At 43.7% G+C, this 22,777-nt stretch overlaps 1 protein-coding gene across 1 annotated transcript; it reads left to right on the top strand.

Annotated features, from left to right (window-relative positions):
* The first annotated feature begins 226 nt into the window (after positions 1-226).
* LOC115208346 (serine incorporator 1) lies at positions 227-22,432 on the top strand. The gene is made up of 10 exons (XM_029776315.1): positions 227-493; positions 2,725-2,886; positions 3,509-3,687; positions 5,363-5,442; positions 7,067-7,204; positions 7,681-7,850; positions 18,947-19,037; positions 19,414-19,615; positions 20,002-20,247; positions 21,879-22,432. The coding sequence occupies exons 1-10, from the start codon at positions 455-457 to the stop codon at positions 22,015-22,017; spliced, it is 1,446 nt and encodes a 481-aa protein (XP_029632175.1). The 5' UTR covers positions 227-454; the 3' UTR covers positions 22,018-22,432.
* Positions 22,433-22,777: the final 345 nt, after the last annotated feature.

The raw sequence follows: 22,777 nt of genomic DNA, 5'->3' as shown, positions 1-22,777 counted from the left end.
ATCCTGTGTTACGCATAGTAAAAAATAATTCACCGCAAAGAAAGCACGACACTTGCTATGCGGGATCCTTTGGAGGTCCATACTCTGACGTCACCCCATTGAAGTTGACATCTATAACGGTTAAAGTAAAGGTTAAGGTTTGGGTTAGGTAAGGGTTATGGTTAGGATAATGGTTAAGGTTAGTGTTTAAGGTGTGGACGTCCCAAGTATCCCAGATTGCACTAACCACTAACCAAGAAATCATAGAAGATTGCGCGAGTTGAAGAAGTAGGGCTCGCTTGTACGACACTACAACAAAATCGTTTAATTAAAATATTTACAATTTTCAAAAGTTGGTACTCTAATTGTATCTACATTGACAATTCAACCTGGAGGGACAGAAAAGTAACGGGTGCCGTTACTGGAAGAAAAACGCTATAGATTGTGTGCACTCCTGTGCCGAAACTGGAATATTATGGGAGCTGTTTTGGCGGCCTTTTCTGTCGCAAGCTGGGTACGTTTCTTCTCATATGATATCACGAACATATTTCTGCACAAGAACCAGGTTGACATATGTGACAAACATAAAGAATGGCTTAGTATCTCAATCTTCGACTGAGCTCATACAAGGTTGTCAGGATGATGCGACGTAAGCAACAGGTCAGAATCATGAGGAGGCGCAAGCGCCTGTCACTCATCTTGAAACGAATTACATGAACTAACGGACTCCAATGGTGGTAACCTATGTATCTGCTTGTGTGAAAAACAAGGTTTTGATTTGCCTCTGCTTTTTCTCTGGCTTGCGCTGGTCTCCACAAATGTCAGGGTATCAATATGTGTTCACGTTATAGACTAGAATATACATTTTCATAGGGAAAAGGGAAACATAAACTATTTGCCTCCCTCAAGTAGCCCACAATACACACATAGTATGGGGCTACTGTACGTCCTAAAGGGTTAATCATGCTTCGAGTAGTCATCTGCTCTACTCATGATTAATTGGATTAACAGTGCTTGCTGCCTTGTCCTAGTCCAAAAACAAAGACCATGGCATGCTTAAACTGTTGCCATAATATGTATGTGGAGCAATATAACCTACATGTAATAACGTACATATAATAGTCTACATGTAATACCATACATATAATAGTCTACATGTAATACCATACATATAATAGTCTACATGTAATGCCATACATATAATAGTCTACATGTAATACCATACATATAATAGTCTACATGTAATACCATACATATAATAGTCTACATGTAATACCATACATATAATAGTCTACATGTAATACCATACATATAGTAGTCTACATGTAATACCATACATATAATAGTCTACATGTAATACCATACATATAATAGTATACATGTAATGCCATACATATAATAGTCTACATGTAATACCATACATATAATAGTCTACATGTAATACCATACATATAATAGTCTACATGTAATACCATACATATAGTAGTCTACATGTAATACCATACATATAGTAGTCTACATGTAATACCATACATATAATAGTCTACATGTAATACCATACATATAATAGTCTACATGTAATGCCATACATATAATAGTCTACATGTAATACCATACATATAATAGTCTACATGTAATACCATACATATAATAGTCTACATGTAATACCATACATATAATAGTCTACATGTAATACATGCATCTCTGGTCAGCTCATGCCAGAGAGATGTGTTATTGTTGTGTTATTGTCATATTATAGCCTAGACTAGAGACTAGAGCAAAATATGTCACAATGTAACAACAAGAGGACAAAGGGGCATTTGTCCTGCATTGGGCGCAGCTCAGAGATAAGTTATACAGTCGTACTTTGTCTCAGGCCCAACTAATAAGTGTAGGCCAAGCAACCAAATACACAACGTTGCCATGAATAGTTTCAAAAACATTAGTAGGCCAGGACGTTCAGTAGCTACTCTAGTACATACCGCTAGACATATGAATTTAGGCTTTGCTGCGGGGGGGTAGTATTGGGATTGAGACAAACGCATAGAACAACAAGCCTAATCCAATGTCTTCCGACCTCCATTGTAACTGTCTAGCTATTAGACAGTCAACTTGTGATTCCTGGTTCTTCTCCACATTGACCCAGCTAAAGCAGGTCAAGTTTATGTTAACCACAGGATGGCCTCATCGGTCATGTGTAAAAGATTTGTCTTGCCGGCTTGCCCATATTCTGGCTACCCATGGCTAAGCTGACCTTGTCTGTCTGCCTGGGGTATTACGTTGTTTACAAGCTAGTAGGCTACCGAGGGCTCCACAGAGTCAGGTGTCTTAAAGGTACAATAGCTTCATGCCTTTGTAATGGTTACTGTAACACTGTTGTGTCACTGTTGTGGTGGATTAGACGTGTTTGTTGTTTCTCTGTCTTGGTTGAATAAGTACGTAACAGCAATATCTCAACTTCTCCTAAGTACACTTGATTTTACCCCCACAGTCAAAAAGACAAGTTGTTGACTTGTTTTTATTGCGTTTGGATTAGGTTCAGGCCAACTACCACATTGCTGCAGTATGTAGTGCTTCAAAGTGCCAAGACGAAGGTTAATCAGTCCACTTGAGTGTCTGCACTGACTCTGGCTTGTCCCTAGCTGACCTACAATGTTAGGGGAACGTTTGGCAATGATTTTCCCCTCTATCTACAACCTCACAGGAACGTTTGACAATGGTTTTCCCTCTTCTCTTTCCCTCTAGGTGCCGTGTCTGTGTAGCAGTGCGACATGCTTGTTGTGCAGATGTTGTCCCCAGAGCAAGAACTCCACGGTAACGCGAGTCATCTACGCCTTCATCCTGTTGCTAGGGACCATTATAGCCTGCATCATGCTGTCACCAGGAGTGGACGAGCAGCTAAAAAAGGTAGGAGACAGGCCCGATCAATTACATTCACGCACACACTTCCTGAGTGAGACAGGAAGTGTGTGTGTGTGTGTGTGTGTGTGTGTGTGTGTGTGTGTGTGTGTGTGTGTGTGTGTGTGTGTGTGTGTGTGTGTGTGTGTGTGTGTGTGTGTGTGTGTGTGTGTGTGTGTGTGTGTGTTTAGAGGTGTTATGGAGACGATGAATCATGTGTCATAGTAGATGTTTGTGTATATGGTGAATGATCATTATTTACTTTAATAATGCTTGAATACATGGGTCATGTCACACATACTTAAAACGGTGGGGGCCTACACACAGAGTTGCAACTTCCAATGCAACCTTACTGTATGTTAAGGTTGCATTAACATTGCAACTCTGTCTAAATTTAAACATTGACATATATTCATTCCAAATGGGACTGTTGAATGACTATGGTTGGTTACTTATAAATTGTGAAGCTTTTGTGGTACAATACTGATAGTAGCCAACTTGTTGTTGATTTACAGTACCAAAGCAGAAATGTTATGTTATTGAATGCAGAATCGCACAGCCAGACTATGGAAATTGACAGTAGTTAAGATTTACCTGATTGGTTTGTGCCTATGTCCGTCTGTGCCTGTAGATTCCTGGGTTCTGTGAAGACGGAGCAGGCATCAATGGAAACATCAACTGTACGATCTTAGTGGGCTATAAAGCCGTGTACCGGGTGTGCTTCGGAATGAGCATGTGTTTCCTGGCGTTCGCTCTGATCATGATCAACGTGAAGAACAGTCGAGACCCACGCTCCGCCATCCACAACGGGTAACCACCCCATAACGCAACGCACCCCTCAAAAAAAGAAAAAGGGCCTACATGCTACTTATTACTACATGTAATAAAACTTAAATGCCAACTTTGACTTTAAAGTCAGTATTTCGTTGGATACCCTTTATTATTAACCTTTTACACTTGTGGGAATTGGTCTTTATGGATAGGGCTGAATTGAAATGTTTCTTACAGAAGAAATATGGAAAGCCTATGCATAACCATGGTAGCAGTGGAAAGGGAACAGTTTGAGATTTTGGTAAAATTATTAGACCAAAGGTGAAGACACAACAGTTCACCTGACACAAGACTGAATCCAAACATTACACTGTTGATTTTATGTTCATTTGACATTTACTGTACTTTTCACCACATTTCAAATGTGAAAATACTCTGTATACATTCAGTAACATGTTATGGAATATTCCTGGAAAATGTGTGGTAGGTGCAACATAAGACAATAAACATTACAAGGGTTAGAGTGAGAGGACTAACTGGAGTCTCCAGATGGCCACACACACACACACACACACACCTCTCCAAAGTGTGCACAGTTCCTAAGTAATTTCAATGCATTTCTATGACTCAAAGAAGAATCTTCAACTTTACGGGTTTTTTTTGCTCTCCTACTCCTGCCATTGATGAACCAGAGCAAGCACACTAGTAGTTGTTTTGTTTGTAACACAACCCTGCATCCCCGCTCTCACACAATTACTGATGTTGTTTACACAATCCCAAAAAACGGTCCATTGTAAATCGCAATCTGGTTCAGATGGGCGTCATTTGGAAGCCTGGTCTATTGCCAATATGAGTAGCTAAGTTATAAAATACACATTTGGACTCACGGCTGTTTGGCTTGCTTGTATGACATCAAAGCGGTATTTATTATAATCCTCAAGATCTCATCTTTCAAAATACATTGTCCTCTTAATTTACAGAATTTCCCAGCATTTACAGACAATAAAGTGTGTGCAAGTTTGCCAAGCTAGCAGGAGGGATGGGGGCAACTTCTTGTTGCGTGAGATGCTCATGTTCAGAACGTCTGTCAGTCAAAACCCACACAGCGCTGTGAAGCGCAGAGCCAGAGCTCTTACGTCATGTATAGCATGTTACTGTACAGCCACTGTGTTCCAATGAAGGTGTTTATGGGGTGGCTGGGTAGCCTAGTGGTTAGAGCATTGGACTAGTAACTGAGAGGTTGCAAGCTCAAATCCTCGAGCTGACAATGTAAAAATCTGTCGTTCTGCCCCTGAACAAGGAAGTTAACCCTAGGCTGTCATTGAAAATAAGAATATGTTCTTAACTGACTTGCCTAGTAAAATAAAAAAAATATATATCAGTTCCCAAATCTGCAATTTTCAACCCGGGTACGATTGCAATGTGTTACCTCAAAAAAGCATGTACACTGCTTGTAACTTAACAATTCTCATAGTGGGGGACTGGTAAGACACTGACAACTTTCAGTCATATGATTATCGCACTGCTGCAACCAAGGGCAATATTAGTGAAATAATCTCATACGCAACGGGTCACTGAGCTAACGTTCTTCAGGCCACCGCGCCGAGGAACCCGAGGAGAATAACTGAACTAGAGTTTTCCGTAACAGCAAGACATCATAAGCCTATTCACGTATATTTACTAGTTGATAAATTACCTCACTCTCCCCCCCCAGGTTTTGGTTCTTTAAGGTGGCTGCCATGGTTGCCGTGACAGTCGGTGCCTTTTACATTCCTGAAGGGCCTTTTACTCGCGGTAAGATTGACACAATTTAAATCCTTTCAGTCATAGTTTAGGATGTGATAGTTGATATTTGTATATTATTATGATTTATCAATGCAGCCTTTGACCATGCATACCATGCACAATCAGCATATATGAGTGATATACTATTACCGTAAATTCCGGACTATAAGCCGCAACTTTTTTCCCAGGCTTTGAACCTCGCGGCTTAAACAATGACGCGGCTAATATATGGATTTTTCCCGCTTTCAATTTCTTTTTCTCCAAAAAAACACATTCTGTGACGTGCTCAGTTTTTTGGCGGCATGAAGCTTTCATTAGACCAATGAAATTGCCGAACGGGTTAAGGTCAAGCAACTTTTTTGTTTACTGTTTAGATTAAATCGAGCGCTCTCAAACTTCCCATCATTCTGATTACGGTAGTCATTTTGTCACCCTCATCATGGCAAAGACACGGAGAAATGCATATGATGCAGCTTTCAAGTTGAAGGCGATTGATCTGGCTGTTGGAAAAGGAAATAGAGCTGCTGCACGGTAGCTTGGTCTTAATGAGTCGATGATAAGTCGTTGGAAACAGCAGCGTGAAGAATTGACTCAGTGCAAAAAGACAACGAAAGCTTACTGCTAATTTTTTGTTACAAGCCGTGTTTCGTTAAAGCCTATTTATTTTTGTTACAAGCCGTGTTTCGTTAAAGCCTATTTATTTTTGTTACAAGCCGTGTTTCGTTAAAGCCTGTGTAAAGTAATTTGTTTCAATGTACCGGTAGGCACCTGCGGCTTATAGACATGTGCGGCTTATTTATGTTCAAAATAATATATATTTTTTAATTCAGTGGGTGCGGCTTATATTCAGGTGCGCTTAATAGTCCAGAAATTACGGTAGTCTTTGATATTAAAATGTAGTGTAATATAAACAATATTAATTATTGATATACACAATGATAATCATGTAATAAGTAATAGTAATATTTTTAGGAACTGCTTGTTGATAAGTGTAATATAATGATGAGGGTCTCCCGATTGGCATCACTACAGACCCGGGTTCTTTCCCAGGCTGTGTCACAACCGGCCGTGACCGGGAGTCCCATAGGGCGGCGAACAATTGGCCCAGCGTCGTCCAGGTTAGGGGAGGGTTTGGCCGTGGGGGCTTTACTTGGCACATCGCGCTCTAGCAACTCCTTCTGGCGGGCCGGGCGCCTGCAGGCTGACTTCGGTCATCAGTTGAGCTGTGTTACCTCCGAAACATTGGTGCGGTTGGATTCCTTGTTAAGTAGGTGGGTGTTAAGGAGCGTGGTTTGGTGGGTCATGTTTCGGAGGACGCATGACTCGACCTTCGCCTCTCCCGAGCCCGTTGGGGAGTTGCAGCAATGAGACAAGATTGTATTTGGATTGCAATTGGATATCACGAAATTGGGGAGAAAAAGGTGGTAAGAAAATAGTAATAAAAAAAGAAAAAGTGTCATATGATGATGGTCTCTATCTGTGTGTGTGTGTGTGTGTGTGTGTGTGTGTGTGTGTGTGTGTGTGTGTGTGTGTGTGTGTGTGTGTGTGTGTGTGTGTGTGTGTGTGTGTGTGTGTGTGTGTGTGTGTGTGTGTGTGTGTGTGTGTGTGTGTGTGTGTGTGTGTGTGCGTGTAGCGTGGTTTGTGGTGGGTACCTGTGGGGCTTTCTGCTTCATCCTGATCCAGCTGGTTTTGCTGGTGGACTTTGCCCACTCCTGGAATGAATCCTGGGTGGACAACATGGAGAGAGGGAACTCCAGGGGCTGGTACGCAGGTGAGTCTTCCTGGCAAATCAAATCCACTATAAAATCCACTTACGATCGCAACACACTTAGTAAACAGTAAAGCAATAAAATGAAAGAGGGGATGAAAAGAACATAAACACACACACACTCAAACAGTCATTATGATTAGCCAAATTATTGATGTTTTGGTGATTAGGAATGCTGATGGGAGGTTTAATGTGATGTTTTAGCAAGTATTCACCAGTTGTTGTTTTTTTAAGTAAGTGATATCAATTCAACACAATTGGTAACTACCTGGTACCAAATAGCACATAACAGTAATTATTTGAATGAATCCAAAAGAGTAATTACTGTATTAAGTAAATACCAGCTAAATAAATGGTAACGGTAACATACAGTAAGTGCAGGTGTCAATAGTGCTGTATAATGCTCTTAGACAGAATCTGTTCTGCTTTATAATAACAATGCAACTTGAATCTGATTCGTTCTATCCTCTCGTCTCTAGCCTTGCTCGCTGTAACTGGACTCAACTACGTCATGGCCTTTATCGTCATCATCCTGATGTACATGTTCTACACTCGGTCAGAGGGCTGTCTACTCAACAAGTTCTTCATCAGCTTCAACTTGCTCCTCTGTGCCGTAGCCTCTGTTGTGTCTGTCATGCCCAGAGTACAGGTGAGCCCTCGTTCAACGCTCATTCAATGTTCAACGTTCAATATTCATCATTTCATTTTATGAAATTGCTCCAAAGGTACTGTATAGAACAGATAGGACTATTAGAGTGTAAAATAGGGACCTTGTAGCAGTCGCAAGGACAAAAAATTAGCAGGAGGCAGGGAGGTAGAGGTGGAAATTAGTGTTGTATTTATTTAGACAGCGCTGGTGATGACAGTGATCAATTCACAGGTTGATATATTTACAAATATCTGACTTCAAAATGTCAGTATTCAAAAAGAAAAAAGCCTCCTATCAGACATAACCTGTCCTAAGCATAAAGAAACAGGTGGGGTCTACTACACTCAGTTGCATCCTCCCCAAACAAATCGTCAAACAGAACTGACCAGAACATACCCAAGCGGGCACTTACAGTGCCTTCAGAAAGTATTCACACCCCTTGACTTTTTACACATTTTGTTTTGCTACAGCCTGAATTTAAAATGTATAAAATGTAGATTATTTTGTCACTGGCCTACACACAATACATCAAAATGTCATTTGTACCAAAATGAAAAGCTGAAATGACTTGAGTCAATAAGTATTCAACCCTTTGTTATGGAAAGCCTAAATAAGTTCAAGAGTAAAAATGTGCTTAACAAGTCGCATAATAAGTTGCATGGAGTCACTCTTTGTGCAATAATAGCGTTATATACCCTGATGAAGACAGCTTGTCTGTCGAAACGTTGGTTATTCAATTATTGCATCTGAGCTCCTAGAGTGTGCGGCTTTCCTTTAATTTTTCAATAATAGTGTTTACCATGATTTTTGATTGACTACCTCATCCCTGTAACCCACACAAATATATATATATAAGGTCCCTCAGTCGAGCAGTGAATTTCAAATACAGATTCAACCACGAAGACCAGGGAGGTTTTCCAATGCCTCGCAAAGAAGGGTACCTATTGGAAGAAAAAAAGCAAACATTGAGTGGGATATCCCTTTGAGCATGGGGAAGATATTAATTACACTTTGGATGGTGCATCAATACACCCAGTCACTACAAAGGCACATATCAGGCATGAAGGTAAGACCCAGATGCAGACCACTTCGAATAAACAATAGTTTAATATTCCAACAGGGGCAGGCAATAGACAGGTCAAGGCAGGCAGGGGTCAGTAAACCAGAGGTGAGGCAACGGTACCGGACGGCAGGCAGGCTCAGGGTAAGGCAGAGGTCGGTAATCGAGAGGGGGGCAAAGGTACAGGTCGGCAGTCAGGGTCAGGGGCAAGCAGAGTGGTCAGGCAAGCGTGCTCGGAGTCAGGACATGCAAGGGTCAAAAATCAGCAGGGCGAGAAAAGAGAGACTGGAAAAAGCAGGAGCTGAGACACAAAACGCTGGTTGACTTGAACAAACAAGACGAACTGGCAACAGACAAACAGAGAACGGGAGACAAAGGGCTGTGAGACATGGGTTTGACTCTGGACACATGAAAGGTGGGATGTATACAAAGGGTACGGGGCAACAGAAGACGAACAGCAGAGGGTCTAATGAGCTTGGAGATGGGGAACGAGCCGATAAACCGGGGGAAGAGTTTGCGGGATTCCACCCGGAGGGGCAGATCCCAGGTCGATAGCCATACCTTCTGCCCGAGACGATACCGGGGAGCCAGGGTTCGATGGCGATCCGCTTGTCGTCGACACCTGGAGGTGGTCTTGAGGAGGGCTGACCGGGCTCTCCTCCAGGTACGACAACAGTGGCGGACAAACATCTGGGCAGAAGGTATGCCAACCTCCTCTTCCTGCTCGGGAAGAGCGGGGGCTGATACCCCAGGGAACACTCAAACAGTGATAGGCCCGTAGCAGAGCAGGGAAGTGTGTTGCGGGCGTATTCCACCCATACCAGCTGCAGACTCCAGGTGGTGGGGTTGGCAGAGACCAGGCAGCGCAGGGTGGTCTCGCACTCCTGGTTGGCTTGCTGCGTCTGGCCGTTAGACTAGGGGTGGAACCCGGAGGACAAGCTGGAGTTCCACCCATGCCGGGGGGGAGACCCGTGACAAAGTCCAGGGAGATGTGAGACCAGGGGAGATGAGGGACGGGCAGAGGTTGGAGGAGGCCAGCCGGAGCTTGTTGAGGGGTTATCTTGTTCCGTGCACAGACTGTGCAGGCGGCGACAAAAGCGGTGATGTCCGGAACCATGGTAGGCCACCAAAAGCGTTGTCGTACGAAGGCCAGGGTCCGTCGGGAGCCCGGGTGGCAGGCAAACCTGGAGGAATGGGCCCAATCCAGGACCGCGGAGCGGACAGCGTCAGGCACGAACATCCGGTTATCTGGGGCCCCCCCCCCCCAGGGTTCAGCTGGGACCGTTGCGCCTCCTGGACCTGTTTCCCGATACCCCAGCTGAGTGCCGTTACCAGGCACGAGGTGGGTAGGATGGTCTCGGGCTTCGGGTTGGTAGCTGTGGGGTTATAGCAGCGAGACAGGGCATCCGGCTTGACGTTCTTGGACCCCGGCCGGTAGGAGAGGGAAAAGTTGAACCGGGTAAACAGCAGGGCCCATCTCGCCTGCCTGGAGTTGAGGCACTTGGTGGTGCGGAGATACTCCAGGTTTTTGTGGTCGGTCCACACAATGAACGGATGTTCCGCCCCTTCGAGCCAGTGCCTCCATCTTCACTGCGAGAAGCTCCCGGTTCCCCACATCTCCGTGGCGGTGAGGCGGTGGGAGAAGAAGGAGCAGGGATGCAGCTTAAGGTCCAGGACAGAACGCTGGGACAGAACAGCCCCCACTCCGACATCTGAAGCATCGTCCTCCACCATGAACTGACGGGAAGGGTCGAACCAGGATCGGAGCCATGGTGAAGCAGTGTTTAAGATCCCGGGAAACTCCCGGTCCGTGGCCATGAACCACGTGAACAGAGTCCTTGGTAGAGGTCGACCGATTAATCGGAATGGCCGATTAATTGGGGCCGATTTCAAGTTTTCATAACAATCTGTATTTTTGTCCACCGATTTGCCGATTTTTTATTTTTGTTTTACACCTTTATTTAACTAGGCAAGTCAGATTAAGAACACATTCTTACTTTCAATGACGGCCAAGGAACGATGGTTAACTGCCTTGTTCAGGGGGGATTCGGGGATTCGTTTTTACAACCTTCCGGTTACTAGTCCAACGCTCTAACCACCTGCCTTACATTGCACTCCACGAGGAGCCTGCATGGCAGGCTGACTACCTGTTACGCGAGGGCAGCAAGAAGCCAAGGTAAGCTGCTAGCTAGCATTAAACTTATCTTATTAAAAACTATCAATCTTAACATAATCACTAGTTAACTACACATGGTTGATGATATTACTAGTTTATCTAACGTGTCCTGCGTTGCATATAATCGATGTGGTACCTGTTAATTTCTCATCAAATCACAGCCTACTTCGACAAATGGGTGATGATATAACAAGCGCATTTGCGAAAAAAGCACTGTCGTTGCACCAATGTACCTAACCATAAACATCAATGCCTTTCTTTAAAATCAATACACAAGTTTATATTTTTAAACCTGCATATTTAGTTAATATTGCCTGCTAACATGAAATTGTGTCACTTCTCTTGCGTTCATTGCACGCAGAGTCAGGGTATATGCAACAGTTTGGGCCTCCGGGCTCGTTGCGAACTAATTTGCCAGAATTTTACGTAATTATGACATAACATTGAAGGTTGTGCAATGTAACAGGAATTTTAAGACTTATGGATGCCACCCGTTAGATAAAATACGGACCGGTTCCGTATTTCACTGAAAGAAAAAAACGTTTTGTTTTCGAGATGGTAGTTTCAGGATTCGACCATATTAATGACCTAAGGCTCGTATTTCTGTGTGTTTATTATATTATAATTAAGTCTATGATTTGATATAGCAGTCTGACTGAGCGGTGGTAGGCACCAGCAGGCTCGTAAGCATTCATTCAAACAGCACTTTCGTGCGTTTTGCCAGCAGCTCTTCGCAATGCATTGCGCTGTTTATGACTTCAAGCCTATCAACTCCCAAGATTAGGCTGGTGTAACCGATGTGAAATGGCTAGCTAGTTAGCGGGGTGCGCGCTAATAGCATTTCAAACGTCACTCGCTCTGGGACTTGGAGTAGTTGTTCCCCTTGCTCTACATGGGTAACGCTGCTTCGAGGGTGGCTGTTGTCGATGTGTTCCTGGTTTGAGTCCAGGTAGGAGCGAGGAGAGGGACGGAAGCTATACTGTTACACTGGCAATACTAAAGTGCCTATAAGAACATCCAATAGTCAAAGGTATATGAAATACAAATCGTATAGAGAGAAATAGTCCTATAATTTCTATAATAACTACAACCTAAAACTTCTTACCTGGGAATATTGAAGACTCATGTTAAAAAGAACCACCAGCTTTCATATGTTCCCATGTTCTGAGCAAGGCACTTAAACGTTAGCTTTCTTACATGGCACATATTGCACTTTTACTTTCTTCTCCAACACTTTGTTTTTGAATTATTTAAACCAAATTGAACATGTTTCATTATTTATTTGAGGCTAAATAGATTTTATTGATGTATTATATTAAGTTAAAATAAGTATTCATTCAGTATTGTTGTAATTGTCATTATTACAAATAAATAACACAGTGATGTCACTGAGTCCCCAGTAGTCAATGCACGGACGCAGGGTTCTTCTTCATGGACATGAAGGACAAGACAGCGGGAGAGGAAGAGGGACGGATAAATCCAGTAGCTAGGGAGTGCCCAATGTAGTCCTCCATAGCCTTGGTTTCAGGTCCCGAAAGCGAGTACAGATGCCCCCGGGGCGGCATGGTGCTATGGAGAAGGTCAATCCCGCAGTCATAGGGGCGGTGCGGTGGAAGGGAAATGGCCCGGGACTTGCTGAACACCTCCCGGAGATCCTGGTACTCCGCGGGAATGGCGGAGAGATCGGGAACCACCTCCGAGGGCCCAGGAAGACGTCCCGGGGCAGGTTGCGCCGACTTCCGACAATTTTTTAAATGTTTTATTTCACCTTTATTTAACCAGGTAGGCCAATTGAGAACAAGTTCTCATTTACAACAGCGATCTGGCCAAGATAAAGAAAAGCAGTGCGACTCAAACAACAACACAGAGTTACACATGGAATAAACAAACGTACAGTCAATAACACAATAGAAACATATTTATACAGTGTGTGCAAATGAAGTAAGATTAGGGAGGTAAGGAAATATATAGGCCGTAGTGGCAAAGTAATTACAATTTAGCAATTAAACACTGGAGTGATAGATGTGCAGAAGATTAATGTGCAAGTAGAGATACTGGTGTGCAAAGGAGCAAAACAAATAAATAACAATATGGGGATGAGGTAGTTGGATGGGCTATCTACAGATGGGCTATGTACAGGTGCAATATCTGTGAGCTGCTCTGACAGCTGATGCTTAAAGTTAGTGAGGGCGATATGAGTCTCCAGCTTCAGTGATTTTTGCAATTCGTTCCAGTCATTGGCAGCATAGAGCTGGAAGGAAAGGCGCCCAAAGGAGGAATTGGCTTTGGGGGTGACCAGTGAAATATACCTGCTGGAGCGCGTGCTACGGGTGGATGCTGTTATGGTGACCAGTGAGCTTAGATAAGGCGGGGCTTTACCTAGCAAAGACTTATAGATGACCTGGAGCCAGTGGGTTTGGCGACGAATATGAAGCGAGGGCCAGCCAATGAGAGCATACAGGTCGCAGTGGTGGGTAGTATATGGGGCTTTGGTGACAAAACGGATGGCACTGTGATAGACTGCATCCAATTTGCTGAGAAGAGTGTTGGAGGCTATTTTGTAAATGACATCGCCGAAGTCAAAGATCGGTAGGATAGTCAGTTTTACGAGGGTATGTTTGGCAGCATGAGTGAAGGATGCTTTGTTTTGCGAAATAGGAAGCCGATTGTAGATTTAATTTTGGATTGGAGATGCTAAATGTGAGTCTGGAAGGAGAGTTTACAGTCTAACCAGACACTTGGGTATTTGTAGTTGTCTACATATTCTAAGTCAGAACCATCCAGAGTAGTGATGCTGGACAGGCGGGCAGGTGCGGGCAGCGATAGGTTGAAGAGCATGTATTTAGTTTTACTTGCATTTAAGAGCAGATGGAGGCCACGGAAGGAGAGTTGTATGGCATTGAAGCTCGTCTGGAGGTTAGTTAACACAGTGTCCAAAGAAGGCCAGAAGTATACAGAATGATGTTGTCTGCGTAGAGGTGGATCAGAGAATCACCAGCAGCAAGAGCGACATCATTGATGTATACAGAGAAAAGAGTCGGCCCGAGAATTGAACCCTGTGGCACCCCCATAGAGAATGCCAGAGGTCCGGACAACAGGCCCTCCGATTTGACACACTGAACTCTGTCTGAGAAGTCGTTGGTGAACCAGGAGAGGCAGTCATTTGAGAAACCAAGGCTGTTGAGTCTGACGATAAGAATGTGGTTATTGACAGAGTCGAAAGCCTTGGCCAGGTCAATGAATACGGCTGCGCAGTATTGTCTTTTAACCGATGGCGGTTATGATATCGTTTAGGACCTTGAGCGTGGCTGAGGTTCACCCATGACCAGCTCGGAAACCAGATTGCATAGCAGAGAAGGTACGGTGGGATTCGAAATGGTCGGTGATCTGTTTGTTCACTAGGCTTTTGAGGACCTTAGAAAGGCAGGGTAGGATAGATATAGGTCTGTAACAGTTTGGGTCTAGAGTGTCTCCCCCTTTGAAGAGGGGATGACCGCAGCAGCTTTCCAGTCTTTGGGGATCTCAGATGATACAAAACAGAGGTTGAACAGGCTAGTAATAGGGGTTGCAACAATTGCGGCAGATAATTTTAGAAAGAGAGGGTCCAGATTGTCTAGCCTAGTTGATTTTTAGGGGTCCAGATTTTGCAACTCTTTCAGAACATCAGCTATCTGGATTTGGGTGAAGGAGAAATGTGGGAGGCTTGGGAAAGTTGCTGTGGGGGGTGCAGGGCTGTTGACCAGGGTAGGGGTAGCCAGGTGGAAAGCATGGCCAGCCGTAGAAAAATGCTTATTGAAATGCTCAATTATCTTGGATTTATCGGTGGTGACAGTGTTTCCTAGCCTCAGTGCAGTGGGCAGCTGGGAGGAGGGGCTCTTATTCTCAATGGACTTTACAATGTCCCAGAACTTTTTGGAGTTTGTGTTACAGGATACAAATTTCTGTTTGAAAAAGCTAGCCTTTGCTTTCCTAACTGCCTGTGTATATTGGTTCCTAACTTCCCTGAAAAGTTGCATATCGGGGGGGCTATTTGATGCTAATGCAGTAGACCACAGGATGTTTTTGTGCTGGTCAAGGGCAGTCAGGTCTGGAGTGAACCAAGGGCTATATCTGTTCCTGGTTCTACATTTTTTGAATGGGACATGCTTATTTAAGATGGTGAGGAAAGCACTTTTAAAGAATAACCAGGCATCCTCTACTGACGGAATGAGGTCAATATCCTTCCAGGTCGATTAGAAAGGCCTGGTCGCTGAAGTGTTTTAGGAAGCGTTTGACAGTGATTAGGGGTGGTCATTTGACCGATTACGGACGCAGGCAATGAGGCAGTGATCGCTGAGATCCTGGTTGAAGACAGCAGAGGTGTATTTAGAGGGCAGGTTGGTCAGGATGATATCTATGAGGGTGCCCGTGTTTACGGGGTGTGGCAGAACGGACTCCAGCCCATGATGTCACCCATAGACCAGTTGAGTGGGTTGTGTCGCTGTAGCCAGTAGCCAGTAGAATCCCAAAACCGTGCTGATTTGGGGGGACTTGATGAGCAGGAACTGAATGGTCTCACTGTGATTCCCTGACACACGTAGGTTGATGGGAGTGGTGTTATGTGTGACCCGACCTATAGAGCGCCCGTCCAACGCTCTAACATCCACGGGAATGGAGAGGGGCTGAGTGGGGATGTTCAGCTCGGAAGCCAGAGTGGCGTCCAAAAAGTTCTCATCGACCCCGGAGTCAATGAGGACCCAGAGAGATTTGGACTGGTTTCCACACAGCAGAATGACATGAAAAGGGGTACGAGTAAGGGAAGCAGAAAAGTTCCCCACATGGCCCACCAGAGTACTCGCTCCTACCGGTGAGCCTGGTCTTTTACCTGGCACGAAGACACAAAATGACCAAAAGTCCCGTAATACAGACAGCTCCTTGTACTGATCCGGTGTTGCCGTTCCGCTGATGACAGCCCAGCCCTGTCTAGTTGCATGGGCTCGGGAAACAGTGCCGCAGCCCTCCTCGGTGACTCTCGAGGTAGGTTAGGAAATTTTGGGTGCTCTCGGCCACAGGACCGTCGGGGACTTTCGGGATAACTCGGAGGTGAGGTGGAATCCCTGGACGTGCGAGTGAAATCGGATTTCCTCCCCATCCGTCGTTCCCGCAATCGCCCATCAATGCGGATGGTCAAAGCGATGAGGGAGTCAAAATCTGTGGGTAACTCCCGAGCCGCAAGCTCGTCCTTAACCTCCTCCAAGATGCCGTGGAGGAACATGTCGAACAATGCTTCCGGGTTCCACGCACTCTCCGCTGCCAACGTACGGAAATTCACCGCTGTCCGCTGCCAACGTACGGAAATTCACTGCTGTTCCCACAGTGCGGGCGTCCTGCTAGAGTTGGATTAGCTTCTGGGCAGCTTCTTTCCCGAAGAACGGGGCATCAACGACCTTCGTCACCTCTTCCACGAACCCCTCCAGGCTCAAGCATATGGCCGGCTGCTGTTCCCATACGGCGGTAGCCCAGTTGAGAGCCCTTCCAGACAACAGCGTTATGAGGTAGGCTATTTTGGAGCGATCCGAGGGGAAGGAGGAGGGCTGAATCTCGAAAATGAGGGCACACTGAGCTAGAAATGCCCGACAAGTGCTCAGCTCTCCATTAAAGCGTTCTGGAGGAGGTAATTGGGGCTCCCGGGAAGGTGGAGTGGCCGGTGGGGCGGCGCTGCTAACCGCCAAGTTGCTGAGAGGCGGTGGGGTTACCACTGTGGCAGGCTGCCCCCCAGACGACCCGCGGAATTGCTCCAACAGCATGTCCAACGCCTGGGCATGGCGCTCAGCCAACGTTTGGACCCTCTCCATCAGCCCACCAAGCAATACCTCGTACCTACCAATGGAGGCTCTTTGGGAGGAGATGGCGTTGCGCAGCTGGTCCGGGTGTGCTGGGTCAGTCATGGCCAGTTCGTACTATCAGGTATGAAGGTAAGACCCAGATGCAGACCACGTTGAATAAACAATAGTTTAATATTCCAACAGGGGCAGGCAATAGACAGGTCAAGGCAGGCAGGGGTCAGTAAACCAGAGACAAATACAATACAACACATTGTGAGTGCCGCTCTCTATATTTTCAAGCATAGTGGTGGCTGCATCATATTATGGGTATGCTTGCAATCGTTAAGGACTGGGGAATTTTTCAGGATAAAAAAGAAACGTAGTGGAGTTAAGCACAGGCAAAATTCTAGAGGAAAACTGGTTCAGTCGGCTTTCCACAATTCCATAAAGAATTCACTTTTCTGCAGTAAAATAACCTAAAACACGAGGCCAAATCTACACAGGAGTTGCTTACCAAGAAGACAATGAATGTTCCTGAGTGACCAAGTTACAGTTTTGACTTAAATCTGTTTGAAAATCTATGGCAAGACTTGAAAATGGTTGCCTAGCAATGATCAACAACCAATTTGACAGAGTTTGAAAAATGTTGTAAAGAATAATGGGCAAATATTGTACAATCCGGGTGTGCATAGCTCTTAGAGACTTACCCAAAAAGAGTCAAAGCTGGAATCGCTCCCAATGGTGATTCTAACATGTATTGACTCAGGGCTCTTAATACTGTATTTCTATTTCAATAAATTTGCCCAAAAAATTATAAAAACATGTTTTCACTTTGTCATTATGGGATATTGTGTGTAGATGGGTGTGAAAAATAATAAATGTAGTCCATTTAGAATTCAGTCTGTAACACAACAAAATGTGGAAGAAGTCAAGGGGCATGAATACTTTCTAAAAGCACTGTAAATACCATAAGCCACACCTATCCTGGCACGCAAGCCAGGTACATCTATGCGCGCTTAAGCGCATGCGCTCACACAAGATTAGACAAAACAGAGAAACCAGACGTGTTCCAAACAAAGATAGTTAAGAAATTGACAGAAAACTGGTAAATAGAATGAAATAAACCTAAGCTTCTCCATCAAAAGTGTTGCGCAGTTATTGAGCGCTCCAAACAACGTGTCCACTACGAGAATGAGAATGGTAAATGAATAATATTATATTCAATGAATTAGCAGCACCATAACCAAACATTCTAGATTACTGGGGAAATGCGGGGATTAACAGTAAATACTGAGTATAAATTTAACGGGGAATTGATAAACATTGACAAACAAAGGGCACACCATTGACACAAAGAATGCTCACTGATTTGGTGGGTGCTTATATTTGTCCAATTTCACACATGTATCAGGGTGTATTAATACACGTGTGAATTGGATATCTCAACTCTCCCTATTATCAACGGCAACCCTGGAGCAATTAGGCTTAAGTGCCTTACTCAAGGGTACATCAACAGATTTTTCACCTTGTCAGTTTAGGGATTTGAACTAGCAACCTTTCAGGTTACTGGCCCAATGCTCGAACCACAATGCTACCTGCCACCCATTTGCAAGAGCCAGTGCACATCTAGTGGAGAGACGTGCCTAAACTAAGTTTCTGAGTTTCTGAGTTGTGACCAACTTTGTGATGCAAGGTGCAGCCACAGCCTAATTTAAATGATCAAAAATGGTTGTGAATGTCGCAGTGGGCCTAGTACAGCTTAAAGTACATTCTAAAATGTAATGTGGTCAAGAACAAATCCAGGCCCTAATTATAACACACGTCTGCCAGTAGCGGCTGATGATTTAAAAACTTGTGGCGGTTAAGAGATGAAAAGTATTTTTTTAAATATTTATTACAAGGAGGATTTTTAAATATGTTTTTATTGTTGTTTTAAAACGGAGGTCCATCCTCCCTTTGCTACGTGGAGAAACCCCCACTGAGGCCTAGTCAGACAGCATTTTCATTATGTTTGGTATCCCTTTGTAAATCACAGTTACTTTGTTTGTTTTTTTAGGAATCCCAGCCCCGATCTGGTCTACTCCAGTCCTCCATCATGACCATGTACACCATGTATCTGACCTGGTCTGCCATGACCAACGAGCCTGGTCAGAGCCACTGTTATACAAGCTGCTGCCCTAACAGCACTGCCTCCCTGACTTGTTCATCTATGTTCATTATTCATTCATACCAAATAAATTAACAGTTCATTGTTCATATATCTAACCGTTTAAATGCAATCATATTCATAATTATTGGGAACAATCAAATAGCTTCTCAGTCAGACTGACATCCTTTGAAACATTTGCCCATGAATTGCAAACACATCGCCATTCTCCACGCTAATTGCAAATGTATTTGTTCAGCTCGTGTTAAACTCAAAAGTCACTACCCCCTCTTAAAAAAGTAATTATTAATATTAAAATATAAATGAAAGAAATAATAAGAAAAAAATATATATATATTTTTTTTAATTCCCCTCAGACCGGACATGCAACCCCAGCCTGCTGAGCATCTTCCAGCAGACACTGGTGCCCACGCTGGCCCCTCTGGAGATTGAGAACCAGACGGCCGTGGTGATCATCGGCACCGAGGAGCCCATCCTGTCCTCTCCCTATCTGCAGTGGTGGGACGCCCAGAGCATCGTGGGATTGGCCATCTTCATCCTATGCATCCTCTACTCCAGGTATGATTGGTCAGCAAGGCAGACCTTGGCACAGGTATAGCACATAGTGGTTTGGGAAATAGAAGCAATGTAAATTTGTTGTTGCTACACAGTATCAGTGGATTTGGTGACTGGTGACACACCCCCCCCCCCCCCCCTCTGTTCATGGAATTAGAATATCAGTTTGCACTTTGAGCATTCTGAAAAGTGCTTTATCAATCCAATCCATGATTGTGACTTTTTAATCTAATACCTTTGGTTATACTTCATTATAACTTTGTTGAATAATTATACATGCTTATAAATATTTACAAAGGCTTATAAATGCTTTCGAAGTTATTATAAATGTTAGAATTTCTCATGAATTGTAATTCTTATAATGATTATAAATGCTCACGTCCTTGTAGCATCCGCTCGTCCAACACCAGCCAGGTGAACAAGTTGACCATGGCCTCCAACGACACGGTGACCCTGGAGGAGAGTAACGCGGGCACACCGGACGAGGAGGTGGGAGGGACGGGTACGGGGAGGACGGGACCCAGGCGTGTGGAGGACAACGAGAGGGACATGGTCCAGTACAGCTATTCCTTCTTCCACTTCATGCTCTTCCTGGCTTCGCTCTACATCATGATGACTCTCACCAACTGGTATAGGTCAGTAAGGCCAAGCTACACAGATTACCAACGTCGTGAAGTGCTACGTCTGAAAACATTACTAGCTGTCAAGTCCTTGCTTCCTTCATCCTTGTTTCCTTCGTCATTGTTTCCTTAATTCCCCCTTGAGGATTTGTTCTTGACAGACCTTGGAGAGGATCCAAGGTCCCTCCCTCACACATCCTTCTCCAATGAGCTTTAAAAGTAATTGAGGAAATAAGGACGGAGGAAGCAAGGATTTGACAGCTAGTAACATTTTCAGACACAGCCATGGTGTCAAGTTTGGTTATGCAGATTTGGATTGAAGTGAAGTTGACTTCCAAATAAAATTAAATAAAATGGTATTGGTCACATACACGTGTTTAGCAGATGTTATTGCGGGTGTAGCGAAATGCTTGTGCTTCTAGTTCCGACAGTGCAGCAATATCTAACAAGCAATATCTAACAATTTCACAACATATACCCAATACACACAAATCTAAGTAATGGAATGGAATTAAGAATATATAAATATATGGACAAGCAATGTCAGAGCAGCATAGACTAAGATACAGTAGAATAGTATAGAATACAATATATACACTACCGTTCAAAAGTTTGGGGTCACTCACAAATTTCCTTGTTTTTGAAAGAAAAACACATTTTCTGTCCAATAAAAAAACATCAAATTGATCAGAAATACAGTGTAGACATTGTTAATGTTGTAAATGACTATTGTAGCTGGAAATAGTTGATTTCTTATGGAATATGTGCATTGGCGTTCAGAGGCCCATTATCAGCAACCATCACTCCTGTGTTCCAATGGCACGTTGTGTTAGCTAATCCGAGTTTATCATTTTAAAAGGGTAATTGATCATTAGAAAACCCTTTTGCAATTATGTTAGCACAGCTGAAAACTGTTGTCCTGCTTAAAGAAGCAATACAACTAGTTGAGGATCTGGAGCATCAGCATTTGTGGGTTCGATTACAGGCTCAAAATGGCCAGAAACAAAGACCTTTCTTCTGAAACTCGTCAGTCTATTCTTGTTCTGAGAAATGAAGGCTATTCCATGCGAGAAATTGCCAAGAAACTGAAGATCTCGTACAACACTGTGTACTACTCCCTTCACAGAACAGAGCAAACTGGCTCTAACCACAATAGAAAGAGGGGTGGGAGGCCCCGGTGCACATCTGAGCAAGAGGACAAGTACATTAGAGTGTCTAGTTTGAGAAACAGACGCCTCACAAGTCCTCAACTGGCAGCTTCATTAAATAGTACCCGCAAAACACCCGTCTCAACGTCAAAAGTGTAGAGGCGACTCCGGGATGCTGGCCTTCTAGGCAGAGTTGCAAAGAAAAAGCCATATCTCAGACTGGCCAATAAAAAGAAAAGATTAAGATGGGCAAAATAAACTCTTCCTAGAAGGCCAGCATCCCGGAGTCGCCTCTTCACATATTTTATAGTTCAACATTTATATTTAAACTCTCCCACGCAACACAAGGCAGCTCTAGCTCTCTAACATGAAAGTGACCGCAAAGCAACACAGCAATGCTGCAACGCAATACTTCAACCATAGATATTTCTGTTAAAGATTCACACCATTACATTTGTTCAGATATTAATATAGAAATCTTACTTTTTTCCTATACAGTCCTGATGCAGAATACAATGCCATGACCAGCAAGTGGCCGGCGGTTTGGGTGAAGATCAGCTCCAGTTGGGTGTGTCTCACCCTCTATGTCTGGACCCTGGTCGCCCCCATGATACTCATCAACCGGGACTTTAGCTGAAAAGGTTTCCGCTAACGCAGTATTCTTCTTTCACTTTCCTTATCTTGATTCCTGATTTTGCTTCGTTTTTTTTACATTTTACATAAACATTGACCTTATTGCCTACTGTATATTTCACGTGATTTTCAGTCAAAATGGACTGTGTTGTTTTGTGTATTAGATGTTGATGGTTTATTATAAAAATATCTCTGTGGTTAGCGTTTTAGATCTATTACAATAGATAGATTCCCACATGAACCTGGTGTTAAATCTCCAGCCTTGTATTGGTACATTTTACATTTTGTGCAATTTGGGACCAAACGCAGGGATAGTTGACCTTCATGTCAAATGAACATCTTTCATTTAAAAAAAATGTCCTTTATCTCATGGCAAGAAAAGTATGTGAACCCTTTGGAATCACCTGGATTTCTGCATAAATTGGTCATCAAATTTGATCTGATCTTCATCTAAGTCACAACAATAGACAAACATTGTGTGCTTAAACTAATAACACACAAATTATTGTATTTTTTTGTCTATATTGAATACATCATTTAAACATTCACAGTGTAGGTTGGGAAAAGTATGTGAACACCTAGGCTAATGACTTCTCCAAAAGCTAATTGGAGTCAGGAGTCAGCTAACCTGGAGTCCAATCAATGAGACGAGATTGGAGATGTTGGTTAGAGCTGTCTTGCCCTATAAAAAACACTCACAAAATTTGATTTTGCTGTTCACAAGAAGCATTGCCTGATGTGAACCATGCCTCGAACAAAAAAAG

Source organism: Salmo trutta, chromosome 14 (assembly GCF_901001165.1).
Source record: "Salmo trutta chromosome 14, fSalTru1.1, whole genome shotgun sequence".
NCBI classification, from domain to species: Eukaryota; Metazoa; Chordata; class Actinopteri; order Salmoniformes; family Salmonidae; genus Salmo; species Salmo trutta.
This window is presented reverse-complemented; position numbering and strand designations above follow the sequence as displayed.